General features: G+C 54.4%; 1 protein-coding gene and 1 long non-coding RNA gene across 3 annotated transcripts in view; one reads left to right on the plus strand and one right to left on the minus strand.

Moving 5' to 3' along the window:
- Positions 1–4,627, minus strand: part of zdhhc8b (zinc finger DHHC-type palmitoyltransferase 8b) — a 268,645-nt gene extending 264,018 nt beyond the window's left edge. The window contains exon 1 of one of the 2 annotated variants that reach the window (XM_038808043.1): positions 4,488–4,627. In XM_038808043.1, the coding sequence (XP_038663971.1) occupies positions 4,488–4,585 (98 nt within the window). In that variant the 5' untranslated portion in view covers positions 4,586–4,627. The remainder of the gene's footprint in view (positions 1–4,487) is intronic. The other variant, XM_038807959.1, reaches the window with a different exon arrangement.
- LOC119971981 overlaps positions 4,478–13,064 on the plus strand; it is a 64,237-nt gene continuing 55,650 nt past the window's right edge. Inside the window, exon 1 of the long non-coding RNA XR_005461979.1 lies at positions 4,478–4,545. This is a non-coding gene — a long non-coding RNA (uncharacterized LOC119971981). The remainder of the gene's footprint in view (positions 4,546–13,064) is intronic.

Raw genomic sequence — 13,064 nt, forward strand, 5'->3', positions numbered from 1 at the left:
AATGTAGGGGGATGACCTGCACAAGGTGGCTCCCACTGGAGAACTGTACTTTTTGTCCCTTTTCCTCTTGATCACCCATATAGTTTTTAAAATAAATTTAGAGTACCCAATTAATTTTTTCCAATTAAGGGGCAATTTACCGTGGCCAATCCACCTACCCTGCACATCTTTGGGTTGTGGGGGTGAAACCCACGCAGACACGAGGAGAATGTGCAAACTCCACACAGACAGTGACCTAGAGCCGGGATCGAACCTGGGACCTCAGCGCCATGAGGCAGCAGGGCTAGCCCTCTGCGCCACCGTGCTGCCCTGATCACCCACATAGTTAATGGAATAAGGACCGTCTATGGCTGAAATGTCCCAAAAAGTCAGGAGAAAGAAGGTGGAAAGCAGAAGTTCGTCGACAGAGTCAGAGGCTTCTCAGAGGTCATTGGCAGGTAAAACGGCAAAGTCAGTTTCTGGTGCTCCAGCCATACCACTAATGGCCAAGGTGCTTTATAGTACAAATTGTATCGGATGACCGTCGGAAATCAATGAAAGAAGCCTTGGCCCTCATTCAAGCAGTTCTGGGGAAAACCAATGAAACCGTGGAAGCCCATGGAACTACGATCAAAGCTATGGAAGAGGCACTTCGAGCCACAGTGATGGGATTGCCTTGCCGGAATCGGAGCTATCCATGATGGCCGAACCCTGCTGGCCTGCCCCTCCCCCGATTTAGAGTTGCATCAGCTCATTTTGGGTGGAGACCTCAAATGTACTTTGGACCCTAGACTGGATGGTCCAAGCCCAAATATTTTACTCCATTGTGGCGGCGGCTAGGGCTTTGTTGTCTTGTATGGAGCAGATTGGGGGCTAGGTAGATCCTTGGTGCTTCTTGCACCCAGGCGATCAAGATTTTTCATTGCAATCGCATGTGCATCAGGTATATTCGCGGATGATTGATTTTTTTTATTTTAGATAGGATCCTCCAACCTTCACTAGTAGCGGCTGAGTACTCGGCGATTGTTATTTCGGACCATGCCCCACACTTGTTGATTTGTCGCTGGAGTCTAGTCCCACCCAACATCCGCCATGGGGGTTAGAGACAACTATTGTCACAACACTGGTGGATAAGAAATGTTGTGAGCACATGTCCAATGCCAGAGAGGACTATATAAAAATGTTTAGAACTTGAGTCAATCCCACCTTCCACGTTATATAGAATATAGAACAGTACAGCACAGAACAGGCCCTTCAGCCCTCGATGTTGTGTCGAGCAAATTATCACCCTACTCAAACCCACGTATCCACCCTATACTCGTAACCCAACAACCCCCCCCCCAACCTTACTTTTTAGGACGCTACGGGTATCCACCTAACCCGCACATCTTTGGACTGTGGGAGGAAACCGGAGCACCTGGAGGAAACCCACGCACACACGGGGAGGACGTGCAGACTCCGCACAGACTGTGACCCAGCTGGGAACCGAACCTGGGACCCTGGAGCTGTGAAGCATTTATGCTAACCACCATGCTACCGTGCTGCCCTGCCAATATGGTACGCACTTAAGATGGTCCTTACTGGGGAAATGATCTCCTATAAAAAGTGCATTTGGTGAGGACAGCGAGGGTGAAGCAGTAGAGGCTGGTGGACTCCATTCTTGAGGTGGACCATCATTACTCACTTGACCCTACCCTGCTGGCAAGTAGGAAAAAGCTGCAAACACAGTTCGAACTATTGTCGACTGGCAGGGCGGTGAGCCAGTTGTGGCGCTCAAGATGCATGTTTTACGAATATGGGGAGAAGGCCCGTGGTCTTTTGGCTCACCAGCCTAAATGGCAGGCCCCCTGCCGGGAGATCACACAGATGCACAAATCGAGCGGTGACCTGGTTTCACCCCTTCTCAGGTCAATGCAGCTTTGGAATCGTTCTATCGTGATCTTTAGACAAATAATTTACAACAATTCAATTTATCTCTAAACATGGTTATATATTGCTACATTCTAATCACCACCGCCTGCTCTTGACCGATTTCTCCTCCAGTTAATGAGGTGTACAGTAATTGCTCCTCCCTTTTTTTCCTTAGCACATTTACTGTGCCGTATGCTGGACAGTTTACCAAGTGTTCCGCACAAGGAGGAATGCAAACATTTCCGCATCATCCACCAATTGGATTTCCAGCTGTGCCAGCAACAGTATGAATTCCTTCACTAATCGGAGCGCCTCTCGCCACAGCCTCACGAACTATTCAACCAATGGTACAGGAAACTTTCAAAGTGAAGTCTTACGGTGTCCAATTTCTGCTTCCAAGAGCACTTTACCTTCCATCCCACCCCCCGAATGTGGAAGCAGAAATCGGGAGTATGGAGAGACTTGCGTGTTCCGCCTCACAATCCAGTGTTTGATTCGGGGATTGTGAGGGATGGTGAGAGAGAGGAGCTTGGGGAAGGTTGGTGCATTCAACAGCCTTAGAATCACATTTTTAAAAAGATGGAAATGCGAAGGCAAACGTGGCCATCAGTTATAGTGCGAGGTGGAATGGATGATTGATAATGCACTTTAAAATCCATCCTCCCGTGGCCAAATATAAAATCTTTTACACAGCACGCTGCTTGGAACACTTAAAACGCCAGGAATTGCAGGCACCATCAAAAATCAGTCTGTCAACTCATTGCACATTCTACATAAAATATTGATGTGGACAGAAATAATCTCCCAAGCAGGTTCCTACAGCCAAATGCAGTGCAGCACCATCACTTTCAATGGCTACAGCGCAAACAATCATTTTTTCCCCCTGTCAAACCACATTTAATGACTGGAGCAGTCCACTCATAGCTACATTATTAAAGCAGCTCCGGATCCAGACTGCAGATCGAGTACAAACAACATGACGGGAAATGCCAGATTTTTTTATAAAAACAGAACAACAACAAAAGTGCTGTAAATCTGAATTTAAAAACTAGAAAACACAATCAGCTGCCAAAGAGAGATTAATAAAGTTAGGTTATCGATCCTGGGACAGTCTGCAAGCGAGCCACGTTATAGCATAACAGCAAAAGAACAAACAAGAAGGTTGAAGAACTGAGTGCACACAAAACGAGCAGCTCGGCTGGAATTTTAAAAATACGCAGCAGACTTTGGCAAATACATATTCATAAATAAGATTTTTTTAAGTGACAGCGAACAAATCATTGCTGGGGAGGCGTGGAAAGAGAGCAGTGAATCAAACAAAAGTGACAAGAGAAAAGAAAAAGAATCCGCAATGCCTGGAGTCAAATAAAAACAGAACACGCAGCAACATCTGAAAAGAAAAGGGCAGATATCAACATTTCATCTCCAGACCACCCACCAGGCACGTGAAACTGGGAAACTAAATTAGCCCTTTCACAGAGCTCAAAATAATAATTTATATCGCTGGCTTTGTTCAGCTATTTTAAACACATCTTAAGTTGTAGGTGCAACTTTACAATGACATCATGCTGGGTTGACATCTGCTGCAGAGTCGAGTTTCAAGAGTTGAGTTGAAAGAAATCGGCATACTATTTTTTATTGCTCAGTCAGAATTAGGCTATAGTTCCATATTTAGTTCACCTTCGAATCTTACGTGCACAAACGGTTTCGGATATACTTAAAACAACGCACATCAACAATTGTGAACAGCAAAAAGTCAACAGGTTTGGATTCCCATTTGCAAATTTCATCCAATTCGACCCAAAGCGCCTTAACAGATCGCTCTCATTTGTTTTAACACAACACTTTTAGCCCCCCAAGTAGTTCTCGCACTGAAAAAAACTCCAGTTTCTCCAACACGAACCATTTGGCCATTCCCACAAATTATTGCCAACGATCGCAAACCTAACAGGACAGACACGGAGGAGGCACCAGAGGAGCAAAGCGGCATCTCGGAACCCCAGACAGCCGAGAAGACTTGATTCCCCGATGATGAATAAAATGCCACTTGAATCCATACAAACAGCGATGAGATGTAGCGAGACGCCTCGTCAACCGCGTCCCCGCTGTTTTGAGGAGCATTCATTCCCCAGCCAGAAAGCAAGGGTGGGCAGTGAATGCGAATGGGCTTTGGCATATATATAAATAAATGGGTGGCGCGATAGAATATGTAATTTAAGTAACCCATGCACAATATATACACTGACAGACAGGCAATGCAGAGGGAGATGCATTCACCTTGCACCGAATACACACACACACACTATTCCAAGAGTCAAAATAAATCACGGCCACATGAATAGATTTAAATGCACATCAAAAAGTGGATTGCAATTTACATTGCATTGGGATTTATCTTTTGGCGGCGATGTTGCACATGTTTGGTGCATAAATCCAATGGGGGGGTAAGATACGAGCGGCCGGATGGTGGAGGTGGGAGCAGCCCGCTGCCCAGACAGCACCGTGCGGCCTGCAGCCGCTGTCAAACTCACCGCCTTAGCAACCGGACACAAACCAGCCTTGGGGGGGGGGGGGGGGGGGGGGGGGGATTTACTTACGTGAAGACGAAGAATAAGGTGGTGGCACCAACGAGCAAGGCGGCGGCTGTGGAGACCGGTATGTATTTGGTGGGTTTAAATTTCTTTCCACTGGGCATCCTGTAATTTCCACATAGTCTCGGGGGGGGGGGGGGGGGGGGGGGGGGGGGGAGTGAGTGGCTGAGCCGCGCGCAGCAACAACAACAACAGAAAAAAGAAATTAAAATGGATCAAATGCAACGCCTCGCCGCCAGCCAGCACTGACCGAAGCGAGCTGAGCCACAAAGCTGGGCGGGCGGGCCAGTGAGTGAAGGGGAGGGGGGGGGGAGCCGAGGCCGGAGAAGCTGGCGGAGGAGGCACGAGTAAAATCCTCCCTCCTCCCCCCCCTTCTCTCTCTCCCTTAGCAACCGCGCCAGATGGACAGGGGGGATACGCCAGGGGGAGGGGCCTGCGCGACAGGGGGCGGTGCTCCGCGGACCGCGCGCGCGCGAGGGGGCGGGGCAGGGCGGACTGCGAGCGCGCGAGGGGGCGGGGCAGGGCGGACTGCGAGCGCGCGAGGGGGCGGGGCCAGGCGGACTGCGCGTGCGCGAGGGGCCGTCCGAGGCGGCTTGCGCGCGCGCGAGAGTGGGCGGTGCCTCACGGCCCCGCGCCAAATGATCAGAGAGCCTTTAGGGGGCGGAGCTTCACGCTCCGTGCCAGCCTGAAGGGGGCGGCGCTTGCTAGGCGGGGGGGAGGGGGGAGGGGGGGAGCAGGGGAGGAGCTGGCCGGCCCGCCCCAGTTGGACAGAGAGCGTCGAAGCGGGCGGGGCTTCCGGGCAAGGGGTGGGGCTGGCGACGCAGGAGCACGCGCCAGGCGGACAGCAGGCGCGCGAAGGGGCGGGGCTGGCTGCCGATCGTCCTGATTGGACAATCAATGGCCCGCTCGGCACCACCCCCTTCCCCTGAAGCCCCGCCCAGCTGCTTTGCATGGGACAATGGGCGGAGATTCTGCCTCCTTTCAATTGGAGGCTGGTCCTCCTGCACCATTATTCCGATTGGCTGGGCCGGAGGTGCCGCTCCCCCTCCTGGCGTTCGGGTTCAGTTTGTGCCATTCAGCTGGGTACCGTGCCCACTGCCCAGCCTGATGGTGAAGGGCTGGGTGCTGTGCCCAACCTGATGGTGAAGGGCTGGGTGCCGTACCCAGCCTCATGGGGAAGGGCTGGGTGCCGTACCCAGCCTGATGGTGAAGGGCTGGGTGCCGTGCCCAGCCTGATGGTGAAGGGCTGGGTGCCGTGCCCAGCCTGATGGGGAAGGGCTGGGTGCCGTGCCCAGCCTGATGGGGAAGGGCTGGGTGCCGTGCCCAGCCTGATGGTGAAGGGCTGGGTGCCGTGCCCAGCCTGATGGTGAAGGGCTGGGTGCCGTACCCAGCCTGATGGTGAAGGGCTGGGTGCCGTACCCAGCCTGATGGTGAAGGGCTGGGTGCCGTACCCAGCCTGATGGTGAAGGGCTGGGTGCCGTACCCAGCCTGATGGTGAAGGGCTGGGTGCCGTACCCAGCCTCATGGTGAAGGGCTGGGTGCCGTACCCAGCCTGATGGTGAAGGGCTGAGCCCTGTGCCCTGATGGTGAAGGGCTGGGTGCCGTGCCCAGCCTGATGGTGAAGGGCTGGGTGCCGTACCCAGCCTCATGGTGAAGGGCTGGGTGCCGTACCCAGCCTGATGGTGAAGGGCTGGGTGCCGTGCCCAGCCTGATGGGGAAGGGCTGGGTGCCCAGCCTGATGGTGAAGGGCTGGGTGCCATGCCCAGCCTGATGGTGAAGGGCTGGGTGCCATACCCAGCCTGATGGTAAAGGGCTGGGTGCCATGCCCAGCCTGATGGTGAAGGGCTGGGTGCCATACCCAGCCTGATGGTAAAGGGCTGGGTGCCGTGCCCAGCCTCATGGGGAAGGGCTGGGTGCCGTGCCCAGCCTCATGGGGAAGGGCTGGGTGCCGTGCCCAGCCTCATGGGGAAGGGCTGGGTGCCGTGCCCAGCCTGATGGTGAAGGGCTGGGTGCCGTGCCCAGCCTGATGGTGAAGGGCTGGGTACCGTGCCCAGCCTGATGGTGAAGGGCTGGGTGCCGTACCCAGCCTGATGGTGAAGGGCTGGGTACCGTGCCCAGCCTGATGGTGAAGGGCTGGGTGCCGTGCCCAGCCTGATGGTGAAGGGCTGGGTGCCGTGCCCAGCCTGATGGTGAAGGGCTGGGTGCCATGCCCAGCCTCATGGGGAAGGGCTGGGTGCCGTGCCCAGCCTCATGGTGAAGGGCTGGGTGCCGTGCCCAGCCTGATGGTGAAGGGCTGGGTGCCCAGCCTCATGGTGAAGGGCTGGGTGCTGTGCCCAGCCTCATGGTGAAGGGCTGAGCCCCGTGCCCAGCCTGATGGTGAAGGGCTGGGTGCCATGCCCAGCCTGATGGTGAAGGGCTGGGTGCCATGCCCAGCCTGATGGTGAAGGGCTGGGTGCCATGCCCAGCCTGATGGTGAAGGGCTGGGTGCCGTGCCCAGCCTGATGGTGAAGGGCTGGGTGCCGTGCCCAGCCTGATGGTGAAGGGCTGGGTGCCATGCCCAGCCTCATGGGGAAGGGCTGGGTGCCATGCCCAGCCTCATGGTGAAGGGCTGGGTGCCGTGCCCAGCCTGATGGTGAAGGGCTGGGTGCCCAGCCTGATGGTGAAGGGCTGGGTGCTGTGCCCAGCCTCATGGTGAAGGGCTGAGCCCCGTGCCCAGCCTGATGGTGAAGGGCTGGGTGCCATGCCCAGCCTGATGGTGAAGGGCTGGGTGCCATGCCCAGCCTGATGGTGAAGGGCTGGGTGCCATGCCCAGCCTGATGGTGAAGGGCTGAGCCCCGTGCCCAGCCTGATGGTGAAGGGCTGGGTGCCATGCCCAGCCTCATGGTGAAGGGCTGGGTGCCGTGCCCAGCCTGATGGTGAAGGGCTGGGTGCCGTGCCCAGCTTCATGGTGAAGGGCTGGGTGCCGTGCCCAGCCTGATGGTGAAGGGCTGGGTGCCGTGCCCAGCTTCATGGTGAAGGGCTGGGTGCCGTGCCCAGCCTCATGGTGAAGGGCTGGGTGCCCAGCCTCATGGTGAAGGGCTGGGTGCCGTACCCAGCCTGATGGTGAAGGGCTGGGTGCCATGCCCAGCCTGATGGTGAAGGGCTGGGTACCGTGCCCAGCCTGATGGTGAAGGGCTGGGTGCCGTGCCCAGCCTGATGGTGAAGGGCTGGGTGCCGTGCCCAGCTTCATGGTGAAGGGCTGAGCCCCGTGCCCAGCCTGATGGTGAAGGGCTGAGCCCCGTGCCCAGCCTCATGGTGCCCAGGATGGAGGCTGTTCACACAGTGCCCTTAATTATGTTGCACATGTATGAATCGGCTTCCACCACTCTTCCCGAGTTATAGAGTTTTACAGTGCAGAACGAGATCCTTCCGGCCATCGACAAGCGCCTACCCATTCAAAACCCCATTTTCGAGCAATTGGTCCTCCAGGCCTTGTAAGCGGTGATGTTTCAAATGCTCATCTGAATAATTATTATTATTGTCACAAGTCGGCTTACATTAACACTTACGTTAACACATTAATCCCCTAGTCACCAAACTACGGCGCCTGTTCGGGTACACAGAGGGAGAATTCAGAATGTCCAATTAACCTAACAAGCACGTCTTTCAGGACTTTTTGAGGAAACCGGAGCGCCCGGAGGAAACCCACGCAGACACGGGGAGAACGTGCAGACTCCACACCGAGAGTGACCCAAGCCGGGAATCGAACCTGGGCCCCTGGCATTGTGGACAAACCCCCCCCCCCCTGCCTCCCAACAGAGTGCCTCCAAGACCCGCTAAATAAGGAGTCCCCCAAAGAGATCCTTTGAATAAAGAGACCGGCTCAATATAGAGACCCCCCCCCCAACACTGAGACTCCTAAATAAAGAGACCCCTCTCCCACTGAATAGTCCTGCCAAGTGAGACTGTTCTTGTTCCATTGTTATCTATCTAACTATACCCAGAGTATCAATTTGCTTTGGTTTCTCTTCCTGCTGTCACAGCAAATATCTCTGTGCCTCTGGGGTCTCCCAAGGATCTGGCTTCCTCCCCCTGAAACGTGGGCACCTTGGCACTGCTCAGCTGGCATATTGGCACTGACGAGCTGTCAATGCAGGGGTGTCCAGGTGCCAGGGTGGCACTCCCAAGGGTCAATGCCTGAGGGGGACCATGCCCATTAAAGGAGGGTGGAGGGGGGGCTTTGAAGAGTGCATGGCCTCTGGGATGTTGGGGGGGGTCCTGGAGGGGAGGCCTGTAAGGGGGCATGGGGGTGCTTGAAGAGAGGGGATGGGATAGTGGGGGGATGGGATAGTGCCCATGTGTGTGGGGGATGACATTGCCCGTGGGGGGGGAGGGGGGGGTGTAAGCTCACTTAGAGATCGGGGCATCCTTTCAAAATGGCGGCCCCATCTCTGAGCCAAAGAAAAATTCTAAGTGTGGGCTAAACCGGTGAGAAACACCCCAGGGCACAAAAAAGTGACTTGAGTGTAATTGAAGAGCGGTGGGGAACTCGCCGGCAGAGCCAACGGGAAACTCTCTGAAAAACGCCGCCACAAATGAACTTAGACATTTTTCCATTAAATTCCACTTGTGGTGTTGGAAAACAGGTTAAAGTCCAACAGATTTGTATCAAACACGAGCTTTCGGAGCACTGCTCCGTCCTGCTCCGTCCTGCTCCGTCCTGCTCCGTCCTGCTCCGAAAGCTCGCGTTTGAAACAAACCTGTTGGACTTCAACCTGGTGTTGTCAGACGTCTTACTGTGCTCACCCCAGTCCAATGCCGGCATCTCCACATCTTGGAAAACAGGCACAGATTTGGGAGGCAACATTTTCAAGGACTTTGGAGAGAAAAGTGAGGTTAGGGATGAAATGCCCGTTGCCAAGCACAGTGGGATCAAGGGTTGGTTTTTGAGGAGAGGGACAATGGTGGCAGATTACATCACCTCTATGAAGAGGGACAACCATTAACGATATCGGCTCCCATGGAAACCAGGAAGAGAAATTGTATACTTATTAATTCAGTGGAAGACTTCCAGTGGCGGCCATGGAGGAGTAGGTCGCACATTTGATAGCTCCTGCCAGTGATGGACTTTTACCTTTTTCTCCCGTTTTTTCCGGATTTTCTTGGATGAATCGGTGAAGAGTGAGACAGTGAGGAGAAGTCCCCCTCCAGTGTATGGAGAACTGGACCAGAAGTGGTCGTGTAAGAAGACAAAGTACTACAAGAAAGATGTGAGCAGAGCGGGCAACTCGGGAAAGCATGGCGAAGAAGCAGGGCCGCGGGGAGGCGGCACAGTGGTCGACGGAGCAGCTGGTGAAGGTATTTGAAGATTGCTTCACCAAGCTGAAGAATGGCATGCTGGACCCGATCAAAGCTTCAATTGATCAGGTGGTGCAGAATCAAGAAATCCACGGACGTGCAATCCAGGACGTGGAGAAAAAGGTGTCTGAGCACGAGGAATACCTAATCGTGCTGGAGACCAAGCTGGTAATGATGAATGACCACCAGAAAAGAATGCAGGAGAAGCTGGAGGACTTGGAGAACAGGTCCAGGAGGCAGAACCTGAGAATCGTCGGCCTCTCGGAGGGCAGTGAGGGATCGGATGCGAGGGTCCATGTGACGAACATGCTGGAGAAGTTGATGGGGGCTGAGGCGTTCCCTTGGCCCCTGGAAGTGGATAGAATGCACAGAGCCATTGCAAAGAAGCCCCGAACGAATCAGCCACCGAGGGCGATGGTGGGACGTTTGCACCGAGTCTTGGATAAGGGACACGTTCTATGGTGGGCCAACAAAGAATGGAGCAGCAGGTGGGAGAATTGTGAGCTGCGCATTTATCAAGACCTGGGCGTGGATTTGGCCAAGAGGCAAGCCTGGTTTAATCGGGCAAAATCAGCCCTCTTTAAGAAGAGGGTGAAGTTCGGGATGTTGTACCCAGCTCGTCTGTGGGTTACATATGAGGACCGGGAATTTTAATTCGAAACACCAGACGATACAATGACTTTCATCAGGGGGAAAAAGACTGGATGTGAACTAAAGACACTGAATCCTGGGCGAGAGTATTGCGATGGCGATTTGTTGACAATCACTTTTGTGCTGGTTTGAATAAGTAATGTTATGTGCAACAAGGGGCTGTTTCGATGGCTAAAGTTAACTTTGTCACTGGGAGCTGGGTGGAAGTATGGGGGGGTTTCTGTGGTTGGTTTTTCTGTGGTTGTTTTTCCACTGTTTTTTCTAATGTTTGTTTACTGGAGTCCGCCCACGACTCCTCCCCCTGGACTGCTGTATAAATACCAATGCTCAGAGCCAGTCGTTCAGTTCATCGAGAGTTCAACATGGAACAGGCTGGCTCTGTTGTAAGTAGATTAAATCCACTGTTCATATCTTAAAGCACGTGTCTAGTGAATTGATGGTTCCATCAATTTAATCTACTTAAGAAACAGTCAGGATCAATCATGGAATCAGCCCTCAAGCCTGAGCGACTGGAACTTGACCCGCAGGATGCAGAGGCAAAATAATTCTTTTCTCATTGGCTGCGGTGTTTTAAAGCAAGCACAGCCGAAACAACAGAGGAGCAGAAACTGAGCCTACTGCACGCGAGGGTGAGCCACAGAATCTCTACTCAACTAAACTGCGCTGGTTCGTATACTGAAGCCCTAGTGCTACTCGACAAAATGTATGTAAGGCCTGTAAATGAGGTCTACGTGTTTACTACTTGCCGCCAGCGGCCTACAGAATCGCTCGCAGAATCCCTGAGAGAGTTTAAAACTTTATCTAGTGACTGTAATTACCAGGCGGTTACCGCGGCAGAACATAGAGAACTTGCTGTACGCGATGCCTTTGTTACGGGCCTTAGGTCAAATTACGTGCGCCAACGACTGCTGGAAAAGGGGGCCCTAAATCTTGAAGCGACTGTTGAACTTGCTACCACTATGGAGGTCTCCTTCCGCAGCCTCACCTCGTTCCCCGTCATGGGTCCCCGACCAGCGACTCCCCCTGGCCTGCGCCATGCGGCCGCCCAGCCACAATGCTGCCCCAGCCTGCCATTATTGCGGCCAGGATCAGCACTCGCGGCAGCACTGCCCGGCCCGCAACGCGACCTGCAGCAGCTGCGGGTGAAAAGGACACTATGCCAGAGTGTGTCTGCCGAAGAAAGCCCCAGCCTCTAACCCTCCCACGGCTCAAAGCACTCGTTCCCTGAATTCATAGGCCCGCAGGCCCCGAAATGCTGCAGCCTTTATGCCGACTCCGCCCCCACCCGACATGTGCGACTCATGGGGGCGGCCATCTTGGCAGTCCACCTCCATGCGGCCGGCCATGTGCGACTCATGTGGGCGGCCATCTTGGGATCCATCCCCTTCAAACTCTGAAACTCACCTTGACGACTACGAACTCAGAGGGCAGTCATCACGGGGCCACTCCAGCACAGCTGATCGAGCCGCCGACGACCTGCAACTCAGCGCAGTCACTCTGGACCAATCACGCCCGAAGCATCTGCAAAACTCAATGGCGACGGTCCAAATTAACGGGTACAGTACACCGTGCCTTTGCGACTCCAGGAGCACTGAGAGCTTCATACACCCAGATCTGGTAAGACGCTGTTTGCTCCCTGTTTTCCCCGCGCGGCAAACTATCTCCCTCGCTTCGGGCTCCCACTCTGTCCAGATCCAAGGGCGCACCGCCGTGACGCTCACAATCCAACGCGCTAGCTATGCCAAATTCCAGCTCTACGTCCTGCCCGAACTCTGCGCCCTACTCTTATTAGGCCTTGATTTCCAGTGTAATCTCAAGAGTCTCACCCTCAGTTTCGGCGGACCCCTACCCCCACTCACTATCTGCAGCCTAGCCACGTTGCGAATCTCCCCCCCCCCTCCTTTCTTTGCCAACCTCACCCCGGACTGTAAACCCGTAGCCACTCGCAGCAGGCGGTACAGCCTGCAGGATATGCTGTTCATCCGATCGGAGGTCCGAAGGCTTCTCAGTGAGGGGATCATAGAGGCCAGCAACAGCCCCTGGAGAGCTCAGGTGGTCGTCGTCAAGACCGGGGGGAAATTCCGTATGGCTGTCGACTATAGTCAGACCATAAATAGATTTACGCTCCTTGACGCGTATCCCCTCCCCAGGATTGCAGACATGGTAAACCAGATCGCCCAGTATTGGCTCTTTTCCACGGTGGATCTGAAGTCTGCATACCACCAGCTCCCAATCCGCCCGGAGGACCGCCACTACACGGCATTCGAGGCCGATGGCCGCCTTTTCCATTTCCTCTGGGTCCCCTTCGGCGTCACTAACGGTGTTCCAACGAGCAATGGACCGAATGGTGGACCAGTACAGGCTGCGGGCCACGTTTCCGTACTTGGACAATGTCACCATCTGCGGCTATGACCAGCAGGACCATGACGCCAACCTCTACCGTTTTCTCCAGACGGCTCAGAAATTAAACCTCACTTATAACCAGGAGAAATGCGTTTTCCGCACAACCAGACTGGCCATCCTCGGCTACGTCGTGGAAAACGGAGTCCTGGGCCCAGACCCGGACCGTATGCCTTAAAGAGTAGGGCGCTCTTA

The sequence above is a fragment of the Scyliorhinus canicula genome, chromosome 1 (assembly GCF_902713615.1).
Source record: "Scyliorhinus canicula chromosome 1, sScyCan1.1, whole genome shotgun sequence".
Classification (NCBI taxonomy): Eukaryota; Metazoa; Chordata; class Chondrichthyes; order Carcharhiniformes; family Scyliorhinidae; genus Scyliorhinus; species Scyliorhinus canicula.